At 54.3% G+C, this 19,374-nt stretch overlaps 1 protein-coding gene across 3 annotated transcripts in view; it reads right to left on the reverse strand.

Moving 5' to 3' along the window:
* Positions 1 to 19,374, reverse strand: part of SLC44A5 (solute carrier family 44 member 5) — a 131,541-nt gene that overhangs the window by 75,250 nt on the left and 36,917 nt on the right. For 2 of the 3 annotated variants that reach the window (XM_083157781.1, XM_083157779.1), the window contains exon 1: positions 2,795 to 2,988. The exons of the other annotated variant lie outside the window; for it this stretch is intronic. In XM_083157781.1, coding sequence (XP_083013907.1) covers positions 2,795 to 2,834 — 40 coding nt within the window. In that variant the 5' untranslated portion in view covers positions 2,835 to 2,988. Of the gene's footprint in view, positions 1 to 2,794; positions 2,989 to 19,374 lie in introns of those variants that run through there. 3 annotated transcript variants of the gene reach the window in all.

The following is a 19,374-nucleotide window of genomic DNA, read 5'->3' on the forward strand; positions in this document are numbered from 1 at the left end:
CCTTCCCGTTATGGAATCCTGTATCCTACTGATCAGATAAAGTGCTGATCTGCGGGTATAAGCAGCCTGTAACTCTCCTGACGCACAGATCCGCGCCCTTCCCGTTATGGGATCCTGTATCCTACTGATCAGATAAAGTGCTGATCTGCGGGTATAAGCAGCCTGTAACTCTCCTGACACACAGATCCGTGCCCTTCCCGTTATGGGATCCTGTATCCTACTGATCAGATAAAGTGCTGATCTGCGGGTATAATCAGCCTGTAACTCTCCTGACGCACAGATCCGCGCCCTTCCCGTTATGGGATACTGTATCCTACTGATCAGATAAAGTGCTGATCTGCAGGTATAAGCAGCCTGTAGCTCTGCTGACGCACAGATCCGCACCCTTCCCGTTATGGGATCATGTATCCTACTGATCAGATAAAGTGCTGATCTGCGGGTATATGCAGCCTGTAGGTCTCCTGACGCACAGATCCGTACCCTTCCCGTTATGGGATACTGTGTCCTACTGATCAGATAAAGTGCTGATCTGCGGGTATAAGCAGCCTGTAACTCTCCTGACGCACAGATCCGTGCCCTTCCCGTTATGGGATCCTGTATCCTACTGATCAGATAAAGTGCTGATCTGCGGGTATAAGCAGCCTGTAGCTCTCCTGACGCACAGATCCGCGCCCTTCCCGTTATGGGATCCTGTATCCTACTGATCAGATAAAGTGCGGATCTGCGGGTATAAGCAGCCTGTAGCTCTCCTGACGCACAGATCCGCGCCCTTCCCGTTATGGGATCCTGTATCCTACTGATCAGATAAAGTGCTGATCTGCGGGTATAAGCAGCCTGTAACTCTCCTGACGCACAGATCCCTGCCCTTCCCGTTATGGGATCCTGTATCCTACTGATCAGATAAAGTGCTGATCTGCGGGTATAAGCAGCCTATAGCTCTCCTGACACACAGATCCCTGCCCTTCCCGTTATGGGATCCTGTATCCTACTGATCAGATAAAGTGCTGATCTGCGGGTATAAGCAGCCTGTAGCTCTCCTGACGCACAGATCCGCGCCCTTCCCGTTATGGGATCCTGTATCCTACTGATCAGATAAAGTGCTGATCTGCGGGTATAAGCAGCCTATAGCTCTCCTGACACACAGATCCCTGCCCTTCCCGTTATGGGATCCTGTGTCCTACTGATCAGATAAAGTGCTGATCTGCGGGTATAAGCAGCCTGTAGCTCTCCTGACGCACAGATCCGCGCCCTTCCCAGTAATACGGCGTGCTGTCGCACAAGTGTCGCTACGTTAGGTCACATGAGTAACTGCGCTATGATGTGTTTTTCTGAATGCTTATATAGAAACACAGAGGAAACGTGGGCTCATTATTTCCTAGGATATAATAACCCCATAATAAACCGTCATTTCCCCGCCGCGCCGTCCACCTTTCCGTGTGTCGCTTACAAACATTTTACTGATTAACCGGAGACTTTGTACCTTGCTGTAACAAAAGCCCTTATCAGCCCCAAACCGGACCGGTGAGATCCCAGGAGCTGATGTCCCGGCCTCCGGCAGCCTCATGCTGGGACGCAGTTCTACAACATCCAGCACAAAGGGTCAGGTGCGTTAGGAAATGATAAGACAGAATGTTCAGAACACAATGTTCCGTTGTCGCTGTTTAAGGAAATACAGAGCGGGGAAGAGAAATCCACTGATAATGTCACTGTGCATTGTCCTATAGGTAAGACATAACTCCAAGCTGCTGGCATGCCCCAGCAAGTAACAGGGGGCATGCCAGTCCCCCTAGCAAGTAACAGGGGGCATGCCAGCCCCCCCCCCCCCCCCCCCCCCCAGCCAGTGACAGGAGGCATGCCAGCCCCCCTATGGAATACTGCTGTTCGTGGGTGGGACAGTGCTAAAAATATGGAGGGAGGAAGTGATAAAGTGCCTGATACTTTATCACCGGACAATCAGCTACTAACTGTCCCTTTTTAAACCCAGCCTGTAACTTAACAGTCAGGAGCTGATTGGCCGGTGATAAAGTACCAGGCACTTGATCACTTCTCCTCCCTTATAACTGCTTCATGCATCTACCCCTTAGTTCCGGTCCTCCTGGAACCCTTCGCGGGAATGGCCGCTGTGCCTATACGGTCACCGGGATTGTGCCGGCAGCTCCTCGGGCACAGATGGGCATGTGGACAGACTGGGTCGCGTATGTGAACAGACTGGCCGCAACGCATGTGCATGACGCAGAAGCCCGTCCCTAAAGGCCATTGCTGAATACCATCTGAACATCCATTAGTATACCTGGTAATGTGATAAAGTGGTGATAAAGAGAAGGTGATAGAGCACCAGCTGTGTTCGAACAATGACAGTTAGGGGTTGATTGCCTGGTGCGTTATCACCTTCCACTTTATCACCCCATTATCACCACTTTATCAGGCTTAATACATCCACCCTAATATTCCTAAATAATCAGCGAATATGAAGTAACAACTGCAATAATATGTATTAAGCACGAAGTATTAGTAGTATTACTGTTGTGTTGTTGATTAGTACCAGCATTATTAGTACATACCACACAAAGGCAATGATATAAACTCACACGCTAACTTGGGGCTACTTGTTATATGACGCAATAAGCCACAGCTGCCAATTAGCTGTGATACGGAGGCATCTGATTGGCTGCTGCGAGTTATTGTGCCCTGGCAGTAAATAAGCAGCTGTATTACTGCACTGCTGGGAATGTCACTCAGTGGGAGGCAGAGATTTGCAGAGAGCTGGAATATCACCAAGTATAATGTATGTTACCGTGTTTTCCGTAGTAGTTCTCCTCAGGCTCAGCGGCCATGTCCCTCCGGGCTTCACTCTACTGCGAACTATTTTTAGTAAACGTAATAACTGGCGTTTCCAGTGCCCAATTCGACGTACAAAAGTCTCTTTAACCAGGTTATAAATAAACCTGCTGGAGAGGCTCCGACTGCTGTGGGGAGAGACAGGAACTGCGGGAGGCTCCTGTACCCAAGTGTAGCCGGCCCACACCCGTGAGAACACACCTTCCCTCACAGGTGACACATCCAGCACACAGGTGACAGCACACAGGTAACAGCACACAGGTGACAGCACCATGGGTCTTATTCTAGTTCACTCTTTCTGACAAATTCCTTTTTAGCAGGACAAAACCATGTGCACTGCAGGGGGGCAGATGTAAAAAGTGCAGAGAGAATTAGATTTGGGTGAGTTATTTTGTTTCTGTGCAGGGAAAATACTGACTGCTTTATTTTTACACTGCAATATAGATCTCACTGAAATAAAACCCCACCCAAATCTAACTCTCTCTGCACAAGTAACATCTGCCCCACCTGCAGTGCACATGGTTTTGTCCATTTGAGAAGGAACTTGTCAGAAAGAGTGAACCAAAATAACCCCCCAGATCCCAACGCTGACAACTCAGGCCACAGATGAGCTTACAATCTATGGGGGTCTATGTACTAATCCATGGAGAGAGATAAAGTAGCAGCCAGACAACTCCTAACTGCATACCCTCCAACTGTACCTATTTAGCCGACACAGTATCATTTTTTAATGGTCTGTACCGGCTAAATAATTTTTTGTCGATCTACCGCCTATTAAGGATGCAGCTCCCCTGCGTGACAGCTGATGCAGCACCAGTTGACCAATTGGTGGCAGGGAAAGCATCAGCCAATCGCGCAGCGGTCTCGGAGGTAAACAGCCAATCATAAGCGGAGGTGTCAATGAAGGCGGCGCCGGGAGAAGAGGGGCTGGCTGAAGAGCGAGGCTTGCACTGCGACCAATCACAATGCATTGGTCTGGGCAGCGGTGGTTGGAATTTGAATCCAGCGTCGGGGACCCCCGCGACCCCCCTCCCGCGATTTGCAGACCACCGCCCCCTCCCGCTCCTGCGATTCACGGCACCTCCCCTCCTGCGATTTGCGACCCCCATCTCGCAATTCGCGCACCCCCCCGCACGCGATTTGCGGACCCCCGCCCCCTCCCACCCCCCTTCCCGCGATTCAAGCCCTCCCACCCCCTTCCCACGATTATGATTTCATACAATGATCATCAGAAAACCCGACGCGTTTCGTCATCTAGACTTCATCTGGGGTGAAAATCAATAGTGTAGAAATGGTTGAATAGAGCAAAATGTGTCGGTCCTCTTGGACTTCTCATGGAATTAAAAACTCGTATCAAGCGTAGTTATCGGATTAAGCGACAAGACCACGTAATCAAGCTGAGACTGTCCTGTGGCAGCGCTGCACCAGGTCTACACTGCTGTGCCAAATATGTGTCATAGAGGACACGGTAGACTGGCGAATCAGTGGTAACATCCAGTAGATGCCAATCCCAAAACACATCCAGAATGTGGGGGGAGAGTGGATCTGCACTCCCACTTATTGCCAGCAGGTGGCAGAGCATAACTTCCTTAATATTAAATAAGACTTACTTAAGTGCAGCCAGCAGTTTGTAATGTGACGTGACCTTGGGCCCAATTCAGACCTGCTCACTGTGTCCGAATCCCGCACAGAGAAGAAATCCTTTGATGGTTACTTACCATCGGATGATTTCTCCTCTGTCTGGCGCTTGCAGCTGCCGCGTAACCAGGGCTATTTTTGTGCAGGCTCCAGCAGGAACTGTGGCCCTTATTCTAGTTCACTCTTTCTGACAAAATATTTCTTAGATGGACAAAACCATGTGCACTGCAGGTGAGGCAGGTGTAAAACCCCACCCAAATCTAATTATCTCTGCACAAGTAACACCTGCCTCACCTGCAGTGCACATGGTTTTGTCCATCTAAGAAATATTTTGTCAGAATGAGTGAACTAGAATAAGGGCCACAGTTCCTGCTAGAGCCTGCACAAAAATAGCCCTGCGCGTAACCCATTGGAAGAGGGGCTGAACCATGCCCCAATGCAGGATTTCCATGCCCCCTTTTTGTGCGCACCCCTTCTCCGCTCTTCGGATGAGCAATGCAGGAGGAATGGGGGTACGGTGTCACAGAACCACAAAATATATTTACATACTGTGGTATATGAGCCTACTGTATGTCAGTAAAACACATGTCAGGTGCAAAGTAACAGCATTGCGCAGAGAACTGTATATAGGATTATCCCCACACTGACCTATCTCCTATATATTTGGCTACATCTGTCACTCAAAGTTGGTGTCTGTGTCTATAACGCTCTGTTCCTGGACTTTCCTCTTAATGTGTGATTGCCTTCATCTGTGCTGAACACCTTTCTGAGAAATTAACCTGTTTAAAACAGGTGATGGCAATCATACATTAAGGGGAAGTCTAGAAGCAGAGCATTGTGTCCCTCCTGGAGAGGGTCATGTTGGGAGGTATGTGACAGAGAACCAGCCCAGTGAGCCCACAGACAGTGCCAGACACCCACTGCCTTCCCATGTTGCCCAGCACTGCTACTCCACAGCCACCAGGCATACTTGCCGATGCTCCCGCATTTTGCGGGAGCCTCCCGCTTTAGGCCCCAGTCCCCCGGTCCCCCGCAAAGCCCTCCCGATCCCCCGGAATTTCAAAGTCCAGTTTCAAAATCCGGACTGCGCAAGCGCTAGTCCGGCGCGATGGGGGGGCGGAGCTTGGCACTAGCGTGCATAGTAAGCAGCGCTGCCACGGCGCCCAGCAGACAGAGCCTCCAGGCAGGGAGACTTTACCAGCAGGAGCTGCGGAGTCTTCACCTCACCCCCGCATTGAGGAAGCTGCAGGGCAGGCTGAAGACAGTGGCAGGGGGAGTGACCGGGAGCTAGAACAGGAAGCAGCTCAGAGGACAGGCTGGGGGAGGAGCAGGAGTGCAGTGCTCCGTTCTCAGGTTAGTGCATGATGACAGTATTTCTACCTACCTCCAAGCTGGCTGGTACTGTGTGTGTGTGTGTGTGTGTGTGTGTATGTGTAAGCAGCTCTGTGTTTGTTTTGTGTTTATATACTGTAGCTTGCCACTGACACCAATATGTGTGTACTGTAGGTGACCTGGGTGTATCTATAAGAGCTGGCAGTGACCCCTGTGTGTGTGTGTGTGTGTGTGTGTGTGTGTGTGTTTGTTTGTTTGTTTGTTTGTGTAGGCTGGTAGTGGCCCCTGTGAGTGTGTGTGTGTGTGTGTGTGTGTGTAGGCTGGTAGTGGCCCCTGTGTGTGTGTAGGCTGGTAGTGGCCGCTGTGTGTGTGTGTGTAGGCTGGTAGTGGCCACTGTGAGTGTGTGTGTGTGTAGGCTGGTAGTGGCCCCTGTGTGTGTGTGTAGGCTGGTAGTGGCCACTGTGAGTGTGTGTGTAGGCTGGTAGTGGCCACTGTGAGTGTGTGTGTAGGCTGGTAGTGGCCCCTGTGTGTGTGTGTGTGTGTGTGTGTGTGTGTGTGTGTAGGCTGGTAGTGGCCCCTGTGTGTGTGTGTAGGCTGGTAGTGGCCACTGTGAGTGTGTGTGTAGGCTGGTAGTGGCCCCTGTGTGTGTGTGTGTGTGTGTGTGTGTGTGTGTGTGTAGGCTGGTAGTGGCCAATGTTTGTGTGTGTGTAGGCTGGTAGTGGCCCCTGTGTGTGTGTAGGCAGGCAGTGACCCCTGTGTGTATGTATGTGTGTGTAGGCTGGCAGCAACCCCTGTGTGTGTGTGTGTGTGTGTGTGTGTGTGTGTGTGTGTGTATAGGCTGGTAGTGACCCCTGTGTGTGTAGCCTGGCAGTGACCCCTGTGTGTGTATATATATGTGTGTGTGTGTGTGTAGGCTGGCAGTGACCCCTGTGTGTGTGTGTGTGTGTGTGTGTGTGTGTGTGTGTGTGTAGGCTGGTAGTGACCCCTGTATGTGTGTAGGCTGGTAGTGACCCCTGTATGTGTGTGTATATAGTTAGGTACTGATCCCTGTTAGTGTGTGTGAGTACACTGGCATTGTGTGTTTGTGTATAGGAGAACACTGTCCTGTGTCTGTCTGTATTTGTGTGTGCGCCTGTGTTATGTGTAGGCTGGTAGCTGGCAGGAGGCTCACCTTTTAGCCGCCAGTCCCCCCCAATCCCCTGCATAGCCCTCCCGATACCCCCAGAATAATCAATCCCCATCTAAAAATCTGGACAGCACAGCGGAGCCTGGCACAATCATGCCTAAGAGGCCTGCCAAGCACCGCTGCCCGTGGTGCCAGCCACCAGAGAAAAAAATTAAGAAAATGGGTGTCACTGCACTTGGCCATGCCCACTTTACTGGAGACCACACCCACCTTCTTTGTAGCCCCACCCCCACCCCGGAGTAGCCACGCCTCTGGTTTTAACCATGCACAACGTGTGAGGTATGGAATCTCCCTGAAACCAGTTTCCGAAAGTAGGCAAGTATGCCACCAGGTGAGCGCCCCCCTCCCGCGATTTGCGGCAAAACCTCCCCCCCCCGCGCGCCCCCCCTCCCGCGATTCGCGGCAAAAACACCCGCACCCCCGCGACCCCCCCTACCGCGATTCGCAGCAAAAACACCCCCGCGACCCCCCCTCCCGCGATTCGCTGCAAAAAGAACCCCCCCCCACGACCCCTCCCGCAATTCGCGGCATAACCACCACCCCGCGAACCCCCCCTCCCGCGAATCGCGGCAAACCCTCCCCCGTGACCCCCCCCCCCCCCCCGATTCGCGGAAAAAACACCCCCCCCGCGACCTCCCTCCCGCGATTCGCGGCAAAAAGAACCCCCCGCGACCCCCCCTTGCACGATTGGCGGCACCCCCCCTGCGACCCCCCTCCCGCGATTCGCGGCACCCCCCCCCCCCCCCGCAATTCGCAGCAGCCCCAGGAATAAATGGCACATGCAAAACACTGACATGGCTATGGTCGACAATGAAAAAGGTTGACATGAGTTTTTGAAGATTTATTTTTAATTTTTTTAATTTTTTCATATTCATTGTCATGTGTCGACATGGACACCAATGAAGTGGCACACTTATGTCAACATTTACATGTGTTGACCTTTCTGTGTTGATTTTTTCTTGTGGCGATTCGCGTCACACCCCCCCGCAACCCCCCCTCCCGCGATTCGCGGCACTCCCCGTGACCCCCACCTCCCGCAATTCGCGGCAACCCCCCACCGGAACCCCTGTGAACCCCGCGATTCGCGGCACCCACCCCCGCGACCCCCCCTCCCGCAATTCGCGGCACCCCCCCCCCCCGTGATTCGCGGCAGCTCCAGAATTAAATTGCACATGGAAAACACTGACATGGCTATGGTCGACAATGAAAAAGGTTGACATGAGTTTTTGAAGTTTTTTTGTCATTTTTTGAATATTTTCATAATTATTCTCATGTGTCGACATGGACACCAATGAAGTGCCACACTTATGTCAACATTTACATGTGTTGACCTTTCTGTGTTGATTTTTTTCTTGTGGCGATTCGCGGCACCCCGGCACCCCCCCGCGACCCCCCCCCCCCCCGCAATTCGCGACAACTCCCCACCGGAACCCCCATGAACCCCACTCTCCCGCGATTCGCAGCACCCACCCCCCGCAACCCCCCCCCTCCCGCAAATCGCGGCACCCCCCGCGATTCGCGGCAGCCCCAGGATTAAATGGCACATGCAAAACACTGGCACGGCTATGGTCGACAATGAAAAAGGTTGACATGAGTTTTTGAAGATTTATTTCATTTTTTGAATGTTTTCATATTCATTGTCATGTGTCAACATGGACACCAATGAAGTGGCACACTTATGTCAACATTTACATGTGTTGACCTTTCTGTGTAGATTTTTTCTTGTGGCGATTCGCGTCACACCCCCCCGCAACTCCCGCGATTCGCGGCACCCCCCGTGACCCCCCACCTCCCGCAATTCGCGGCAACCCCCCACCGGAACCCCTGTGAACCCCGCCCTCCCGTGATTCGCGGCACCCAACCCCGCGACCCCCCCTCCCGCAATTCGCGGCACCCCCCGTGATTCGCGGCAGCTCCAGAATTAAATTGCACATGGAAAACACTGACATGGCTATGGTCGACAATGAAAAAGGTTGACATGAGTTTTTGAAGGTTTTTTTTCTTCATTTTTTGAATATTTTCATATTCATTCTCATGTGTCGACATGGACACCAATGAAGTGGCACACTTATGTCAACATTTACATGTGTTGACCTTTCTGTGTTGATTTTTTCTTGTGGCGATTTGCGTCCCACCACCCCCCCCCCCCCCACAACCCCCACTCCCGCGATTCACGGCACACACACACACACCTCCCCCGCGATTCTCGGCACCCCACCCCGTGACCCCCCTCCCGTGATTCACGGCACACCCCCGCGACCCCCCCTCCCATGATTCGCCGCAACCCCCGCCCCGTAACCCCCCCTCCCGCGATTCGCGGCACCCACCCCCGCGATTCGCGGCACCCACCCCCGCGACCCCCCCTCCCGCAATTCGCGGCACCCCCCCGCGATTCGCGGCAGCTCCAGAATTAAATTGCACATGGAAAACACTGACATGGCTATGGTCGACAATGAAAAAGGTTGACATGAGTTTTTGAAGTTTTTTTTTTTCATTTTTTGAATGTTTTCATATTCATTCTCATGTGTCGACATGGACACCAATGAAGTGCCACACTTATGTCAACATTTACATGTGGTGACCTTTCTGTGTTTATTTTTTCTTGTGGCGATTCGCGTCACACCCCCCCCCCCACCCGCAACCCCCACTCCCGCGATTCACGGCACACACACACACCCCCGCGATTCTCGGCACCCCACCCCGTGACCCCCCCTCCCGTGATTCACGGCACACCCCCCGCGACCCCCCCTACCATGATTCGCCGCAACCCCCGCCCCCGTAACCCCCCTCCGCGATTTGCGGCAACCCACCCCGCGACCCCCCTCCCGCGATTCTCTGCAATCCCTCCCCTCCCGCGATTCACAGCATCCACCCCCCCACAACCCCCCCTCCTGCAATTCGCGGCACCCCCCGCGACCCCCCCTCCTGCAATTCGCGGCACCCTCCGCGACCCCCCCTCCCGCGATTCGCAGACACCTAAGTTGCAATACAGGCATCTTTCATACAATTCTAACCATATTTCTCATATACAAACGTTCACAAATTAAGGGGGCGCAGCCCCTTACGACGGTGTGAAGAGCGCCCGTAGGGCGCGATGAATCACCTAGTCTCTTATATATTTAGCCAGATCTGTCACTCAACCCCTGTGGAGAACGTTCCTGTGTAGAACAGTTTCACTTTCATGTGTCTGACGTTCCACCCCCTTGACATCACCTCCCCCCGCCCAGCCAGGGCTACAGTACACGCCCACCATCCACCATTACTCCACAGCCACCATTCACCATTACTCCTGCACATCCCTACCCTCTGCCAGGACCCCCGTGACCCCCCTCCCGCGATTCGCGGGACCCCCGCGACCCCCCCTCCCGCCATTCGCGGGACCCCGCACCCCCCCTCCCGCGATTCGTGGGATCCCCGCTTTCCACCCCGGTATCCGGACTATTGTTAGACAGCACTTACATCGACAGCCATTACATCGACACCATTAGTTCGACAGCTCAATAGGTCGACATGGTTTTAGGTCGGCACTGCCATTAGGTCGACAGTGTCTATGTCGACAGTCAAAAGGTCGACATGGGTTTTTTCACTGTTTATTGAGCCGACATGTGCCGACAGGCGGTATTTCATGCCCTACTATCCACACTAGGGCGTGGTGGGAGAATAAAATAGTGTGCCGAGCGCAGCGAGGCACCATGCCCGAAGCATAGCGAGCGGCTGCGGTACACTTCAAACTGTGTCCATGTCGACTGTGTCGACATTTCGGCCAAAAAACAGTGAAAAAACCCATGTCGACCTTTTGACTGTCGACATAGACTCTGTCGACCTAATGGCAGTGTCGACCTAAAAACATGTCGACCTAATGAGCTGTCGACCTAATAAGCTGTTGACATAATGACATGTCGACCTAATGGTATGTCGACCTAAAACCATGTCGACCTATTGAGCTGTCGAACTAATGGTGTCGATGTAATGGCTGTCTAATATCCGTCCCAGACCCGACCACCCCCTCCCGCGATTCGCTGGACCTCCGCAACCACCCCCTCCCGCGAAACGCGGGACCCCCACGACCCTCCCGCAAATCGCGGGACCCCAGCGACCCCTCCCTCCCGCGAGCCCCTTCCCGCGATTCGCAGGACCCCCCATACCCCCCTTCCTGCGATTCGGAACCCCCCACGACCCCCCCTCCCACGATTCATGCCCCCTCCCGCGATTCACGGACCCCCGCACCACCCCCCTGCGCCCACCCTCCCTTGATTCACGCCCCCCTCATGCAATTCACGGCAACCCCCCACACCCCCCCTCCTGCAATTTGCAGCCCCCCCACGACCCCCCCTACCGCGATTCATGACCCCTCCCGTGATTCACGGACCCCCGCACCAACCCCCTTGACTCACGGCACCCCACGCGCCCCTCCCGCAATTCACGGACCTCCGCAACCCCCCCTCCCGCAATTCACTAACCCCGACAACCCCCCTCCCGCAATTTGCGGACCCCCCTTCCCACGATTCAAGCCCCCCCGCGCCCCCGCCCACGATTTGCGGACCCCCGCCCCCTCCCGCTAACCGCGGATCCCCACACACCACCCCCCCTCCCGCAATTTGCAGACCCCCCAGACCCACTTCCGGCAATTCCACCCCCCAGCCGACCACCGCGGCCCCCGCTCCCGCATTTCACGTACCTCCGTGACAATGGGGGATCCTGTACCACCACAAGCAGGTACCGCCCCTAGGTGGGAAATCCGTCCCTGGCTGCCGCACTGCAGGTTTCCCCACTGCCCTCTGCACCAGCGCCACAACTTTTATCAATGTCTTGCCCACATACCACTATTATACAGCCTCCTGCTCTCATGCACGCTCACTCCCTCCCAGTGGGAGGAGACGCTCACCCACTGCCGGGAGCTGCATACTGTCCCCCACCCTCCTCCAGTTCTAGGGATGCCCATCGACCATCAATGATTTTCAAATAATCGATGGTTTATGGCCGATGTTGAATACTTTTGCCATCAATGTGGGAGGACACTGCCCTGCCTCCTGTTCTCCTGCCCCGTAACTTCCGCCAGTGGAGACCCGCTCACCCTGTGTTGCCCACATTCCCCTATCATGCTTTACCGCCCAGCCTCCTGCTCTCATGCACCCTAACTCCCACCCAGTCGGAGGAGACACTGACTCCTGTATTTCTGTGCTGCCACGCTGGACCCTCACCCACTGGCAGAAGCTGCACAGTGTCCACCACCCTCTTTAGTCCCCCGTATGCCCACACACCCCTATCACTACCCAGCTTCCTGCTCTCCTGAACCGTAACTTCCACCACTGGGTAATCGCTGACGCTGTGTTGCCCACATACCCCTATCATGCCTCATATCCCAGCCTCCTGCTCTCATGCACCCTAACTCCCACCCAGTAGGAGGAGACACTGACTCAGGGCCACCGTCCGGTACTCCTGTGCTGCCACGCTGGACCCCCACCCACTGACAGAAGCTGCAATACAGGGCATCTTTCATACAGTTCTAACCATATTTCTCACAATACAAATGTTCACAAATTAAGGGGCGTAGCCCCTTACGCCGGTGTGAAGAGCGCCCGTAGGGCGCGATGAATCACCTAGTATCCCCATATATCGCTAGAAGCATGCACAAGCAGATACAACCATCTGTCTGTTTATTCCTTAATCCCAGGAGCACCATCTTTATAGGAGATCTGTATTGCTCTGCGAGGCGCCATCTAGTGGCCGCTGGTGTGCACAACGCTTGGATTACCCGTATAGGGGTGAGGAGCAGCGGACTCATATCCCGCTGATAGACATAACGCCAGAGATAGTGTCCTGAGCGAGCGTCTTTATAGGCGATCTGTCCTGCTCTGCCAGGCGCCATCTAGTGGCCGCTGGTGTGCACAACGCTTGGATTACCCGTATAGGGGTGAGGAGCAGCATTAGCCTTTTATTGTATAGGAACTATACTTTATATATCTACAAACAAACACACACACACACACTGGGGTAATTCAGACCTACTCGCTGGGTTGCATATACGCGGATCCTAGCAGGTTAACGCCGCCCCGGCAACCGCACGCCACCCTACCACCCGTTTATTTACTAAAATGGAAGTTTTATTTCACGTGGGATGTTGCTATGGGTAACCAGAATCTACTTCCAATTTACTTAACACATTCTAGAAGATAAAAGAATCTGATTGTTTGCCCATAGCAACATCTCATCTGAAATAAGACTACCATCTTGGCAAATTGGTGAAAATTTACTAAGATGTGTATTCTACTTTACATGTGATGTTGCTATGGGCAACCAACAGATCCAGTCTACTTTCTTCTAGAGGGTGCTAAATAAACAAGAAGTAGCTTCTGATTGGTTGCCCATAGCAACATCACATGTGAAGTAGAATATTTCCCCCATTAACCCCTACCGTGTTGTTCTCCCATCTCATACTCTCAGCATAGCAAGAAGCAGCAGCAGCATTTGGGGTGTGCTCGGGATCCGTTACACAGCGATACTGTACATACATGGGATGCAAACATCTGCCTGATGGAGGCCACACACGCACCGATGCGGGCGGTGCGATACTGTACATACATGGGAGGCAAACATCTGCCTGATGGAGGCCACACACGCACCGATGCGGGCGGTGCGATACTGTACGTACATGGGATCTGCCTTAGCTGTGTGATTGTCTTTCATGTCCTAATGGGAGACCGTCATTAGTTTGTGCTGCTCCCAATGCTAATGAGTAAGATGTGGGGGTTAAGGGTCGTTACCATCCCATTAAAACCACAATTACAGATTTCTATCATCTTTCCCCCAGCTGTATCAGAGCTTCACATTAAAAATATAGGAAATGATCTGACGTGGGAAGAATATTAAGGCTATAAAACGTCTGCTGCCTTATTGCGTGCCGCCAAACGGTCAGCTCCCAGCCGACGCACATGGAGAGTTGGTCGCAGGAAGCGGGTTTACAGGCTGAGCATTTGCAGGAGTAATAGTAGAGCTTTATGGGGTCTTGTAGTGAAGTTCCTCCGTCTATTTTTGGGGTCCCGGTTGCCAGGTAAGATATACATTTTATTGATATTTGCGTCACTGAACAATGGCGTCCTGGCGATGATCTCAGTATTACCATTATGGACTAATTGCCACGGTAAGGGTCTGACTCTGAGTGCGCAGGGCAATACGTCACCGTCGCAAATGTCATCTATGACCGGTGCAGTTTCTCTGTCCGACCCACGGCCCCCTATACCTGGTGCTGTGCAATGTGCCATGACACTGCCATAATACGCCCACTGAGTGGTCCATTTGTGCATGCGCTAAAGTGTTGTTGCTCCCAAAAGAACCAGGTTAAGCCGCGAAAGGCATCTAGCGTGATAGGCCTGAATCAGCCCCATTGTGAATAGGGGGAATAGTCAGTGAGATCATTTTATTCTGTTCATGTTCTTGAACAAGATGTGTAAAATTATTCACAACGCCGTGTAGAGAGAGAGAGAGAGACGCGCTGACTGCTCTGCCGCTCACCTGAGTGCTGCACGGGGTATGTGACCTACAGAGCGCCACGTATCAGTGTCTAGGCTCTCACCGCTCTGCCGCTCACCTGAGTGCTGCACGGGGTATGTGACCTACAGAGCGCCACGTATCAGTGTCTAGGCTCTGACTGCTCTGCCGCTCACCTGAGTGCTGCACAGGGTATGTGACCTACAGAGCGCCACGTATCAGTGTCTAGGCTCTGACGGCTCTGCCGCTCACCTGAGTGCTGCACGGGGTATGGGACCTACAGAGCACCAGGTATCAGTGTCTAGGCTCTGACCGCTCTGCCGCTCACCTGAGTGCTGCACGGGGTATGTGACCTACAGAGCACCACGTATCAGTGTCTAGGCTCTGACTGCTCTGCCGCTCACCTGAGTGCTGCACGGGGTATGTGACCTACAGAGCGCCACGTATCAGTGTCTAGGCTCTGACTGCTCTGCCGCTCACCTGAGTGCTGCATGGGGTATGTGACCTACAAAGCGCCACGTATCAGTGTCTAGGCTCTGACTGCTCTGCCGCTCACCTGAGTGCTGCACCGGGTATGTGACCTACAGAGCGCCACGTATCAGTGTCTAGGCTCTGACCGCTCACCTGAGTGCTGCACGGGGTATGTGACCTACAGAGCACCACGTATCAGTGTCTAGGCTCTGACTGCTCACCTGAGTGCTGCACGGGGTATGTGACCTACAGAGCACCAGGTATTAGTGTCTAGGCTCTGACTGCTCTGCCGCTCACCTGAGTGCTGCATGGGGTATGTGACCTACAGAGCGCCACGTATCAGTGTCTAGACTCTGACTGCTCTGCCGCTCACCTGAGTGCTGCATGGGGTATGTGACCTACAGAGCGCCACGTATCAGTGTCTAGGCTCGGACTGCTCTGCCGCTCACCTGAGTGCTGCATGGGGTATGTGACCTACAGAGCGCCACGTATCAGTGTCTAGGCTCTGACTGCTCTGCCGCTCACCTGAGTGCTGCATGGGGTATGTGACCTACAGAGTGAAACGTATCAGTATCTACACTCTGACTGCTCTGCCGCTCACCTGAGTGCTGCACCGGGTATGTGACCTACAGAGCGCCAAGTATCAGTGTCTAGGCTCTGACTGCTCTGCCGCTCACCTGAGTGCTGCATGGGGTATGTGACCTACAAAGCGCCACGTATCAGTGTCTAGGCTCTGACTGCTCTGCCGCTCACCTGAGTGCTGCACCGGGTATGTGACCTACAGAGCGCCACGTATCAGTGTCTAGGCTCTGACCGCTCACCTGAGTGCTGCACGGGGTATGTGACCTACAGAGCACCACGTATCAGTGTCTAGGCTCTGACTGCTCACCTGAGTGCTGCACGGGGTATGTGACCTACAGAGCACCAGGTATTAGTGTCTAGGCTCTGACTGCTCTGCCGCTCACCTGAGTGCTGCATGGGGTATGTGACCTACAGAGCGCCACGTATCAGTGTCTAGACTATGACTGCTCTGCCGCTCACCTGAGTGCTGCATGGGGTATGTGACCTACAGAGCGCCACGTATCAGTGTCTAGGCTCGGACTGCTCTGCCGCTCACCTGAGTGCTGCATGGGGTATGTGACCTACAGAGCGCCACGTATCAGTGTCTAGGCTCGGACCGCTCTACCGATCACCTGAGTGCTGCACGGGGTATGTGACCTACAGAGCGCCAAGTATCAGTGTCTAGGCTCTGACCGCTCTGCCGCTCACCTGAGTGCTGCATGGGGTATGTGACCTACAGAGCGCCACGTATCAGTGTCTAGGCTCTGACCGCTCACCTGAGTGCTGCACGGGGTATGTGACCTACAGAGCGCCATGTATCAGTGTCTAGGCTCTGACTGCTCTGCCGCTCACCTGAGTGCTGCATGGGGTATGTGACCTACAGAGCGCCACGTATCAATGTCTAGGCTCTGACTGCTCTGCCGCTCACCTGAGTGCTGCACCGGGTATGTGACCTATAGAGAGCCACGTATCAGTGTCTAGGCTGTGACCGCTCTGCCGCTCACCTGAGTGCAGCACAGGGTATGTGACCTACAGAGCGCCATGTATCAGTGTCTAGGCTCTGACTGCTCTGCCGCTCACCTAAGTGGTGCACGGGGTATGTGACCTACAGAGCGCCACGTATCAGTGTCTAGGCTCTGACTGCTCTGCCGCTCACCTGAGTGCTGCACAGGTTATGTGACCTACAGAGAGCCACGTATCAGTGTCTAGGCTCTGACTGCTCTGCCGCTCACCTGAGTGCTGCACGGGGTATGTGACCTACAGAGAGCCACGTATCAGTGTCTAGGCTCTGACTTCTCTGCCGCTCACCTGAGTGCTGCACAGGGTATGTGACCTACAGAGAGCCACGTATCAGTGTCTAGGCTCTGACTGCTCTGCCGCTCACCTGAGTGCTGCACAGGGTATGTGACCTACAGAGCGCCACGTATCAGTGTCTAGGCTGTGACCGCTCTGCCGCTCACCTGAGTGCTGCACGGGGTATGTGACCTACAGAGCGCCACGTATCAGTGTCTAGGCTCTGACCGCTCTGCCGCTCACCTGAGTGCTGCACAGGGTATGTGACCTACAGAGCACCATGTATCAGTGTCTAGGCTCTGACCGCTTTGCCGCTCACCTGAGGGCTGCACAGGGTATGTGACCTACAGAGTACCACGTATCAGTGTCTAGGATCTGACCGCTCTGCCGCTCACCTGAGTGCTGCACAGGGTATGTGACCTACAGAGCGCCACGTATCAGTGTCTAGGCTCTGACTGCTCTGCCGCTCACCTGAGTGCTGCACAGGTTATGTGACCTACAGAGCGCCACGTATCAGTGTCTAGGCTCTGACCGCTCTGCCGCTCACCTGAGTGCTGCACAGGGTATGTGACCTACAGAGCGCCACGTATCAGTGTCTAGGCTCTGACCGCTTTGCCGCTCACCTGAGGGCTGCACAGGGTATGTGACCTACAGAGCACCACGTATCAGTGTCTAGGATCTGACCGCTCTGCCGCTCACCTGAGTGCTGCACAGAGTATGTGACCTACAGAGCGCCACGTATCAGTGTCTAGGCTCTGACTGCTCTGCCGCTCACCTGAGTGCTGCACAGGTTATGTGACCTACAGAGCGCCACATATCAGTGTCTAGGCTGTGACCACTCTGCCGCTCACCTGAGTGCTGCACGGGGTATGCGCCACATATCAGTGTCTAGGCTCTGACTGCTCTGCCGCTCACCTGAGTGCTGCACGGGGTATGTGACCTACAGAGCGCCACGTATCAGTGTCTAGGCTCTGACTGCTCTGCCGTTAACCTGAGTGCTGCACGGGGTATGTGACCTACAGAGCGCCACGTATCAGTGTCTAGGCTCTGACCGCTCTGCAGCTCACCAGAGTGCTGCAAAGGGTATGTGACCTACAGAGCGCCACGTATCAGTGTCTAGGCTCTGACTGCTCTGCCGCTCACCTGAGTGCTGCACGGGGTATGTGACCTACAGAGTGCCACGTATCAGTGTCTAGGCTCTGACCGCTCTGCAGCTCACCTGAGTGCTGCACAGGGTGTGTGACCTACAGAGCGCCACGTATCAGTGTCTAGGCTCTGCCGCTCACCTGAGTGCTGCACGGGGTATGTGATCTACAAAGCGCCACGTATCAGTGTCTAGGCTCTGACTGCTCTGCAGCTCACCTGAGTGCTGCACGGGGTATGTGATCTACAGAGCGCCACGTATCAGTGTCTAGGCTCTGACCGCTCTGCCGCTCACCTGAGTGCTGCACCGGGTATGTGACCTACAGAGCGCCACGTATCAGTGTCTAGACTCTGACTGCTCTGCCGCTCACCTGAGTGCAGCACAGGGTATGTGACATACAGAGCGCCACGTATCAGTGTCTAGGTTCTGACCGCTCTGCCGCTCACCTGAGTGCTGCACCGGGTATGTGACCTACAGAGCGCCACGTATCAGTGTCTAGGCTCTGACGCTCACCTGAGTGCTGCACGGGGTATGTGACCTACAGAGCGCCACGTATCAGTGTCTAGGCTCTGACTGCTCTGCCGCTCACCTGAGTGCTGCACGGGGTATGTGACCTACAGAGCACCACGTATCAGTGTCTAGGCTGTGACTGCTCTGCCGCTCACCTGAGTGCTGCACGGGGTATGTGACATACAGAGCGCCACGTATCAGTGTCTAGGCTGTGACTGCTCTGCCGCTCACCTGAGTGCTGCACGGGGTATGTGACCTACAGAGCGCCACGTATCAGTGTCTAGTCTCTGACTGCTCTGCAGCTCACCTGAGTGCTGCACGGGGTATGTGACCTACAGAGGGCCATGTATCAGTGTCTAGGCTCTGACTGCTCTGCCGCTCACCTGAGTGCAGCACAGGGTATGTGACCTACAGAGCACCACGTATCAGTGTCTAGGCTGTGACTGCTCTGCCGCTCACCTGAGTGCTGCATGGGGTATGTGACCTACAGAGCGCCACGTATCAGTGTCTAGGCTGTGACCGCTCTGCCGCTCACCTGAGTGCAGCACAGGGTATGTGACCTACAGAGCGCCACGTATCAGTGTCTAGGCTCTGACCGCTCTGCCGCTCACCTGAGTGCTGCATGGGGTATGTGACCTACAGAGCGCCATGTATCAGTGTCTAGGCTCTGACCGCTCTGCCGCTCACCTGAGTGCTGCATGGGGTATGTGACCTACAGAGCGCCACGTATCAGTGTCTAGGCTGTGACTGCTCTGCCGCTCACCTGAGTGCTGCACGGGGTATGTGACCTACAGAGCGCCACGTATCAGTGTCTGGGCTCTGACTGCTCTGCCGCTCACCTGAGTGCTGCACAGGGTATGTGACCTACAGAGCGCCACGTATCAGTGTCTAGGCTCTGACCGCTCTGCCGCTC

The sequence above is a fragment of the Crinia signifera genome, chromosome 8, assembly GCF_055691185.1.
Source record: "Crinia signifera chromosome 8, ASM5569118v1, whole genome shotgun sequence".
In the NCBI taxonomy this organism is placed as follows: Eukaryota; Metazoa; Chordata; class Amphibia; order Anura; family Myobatrachidae; genus Crinia; species Crinia signifera.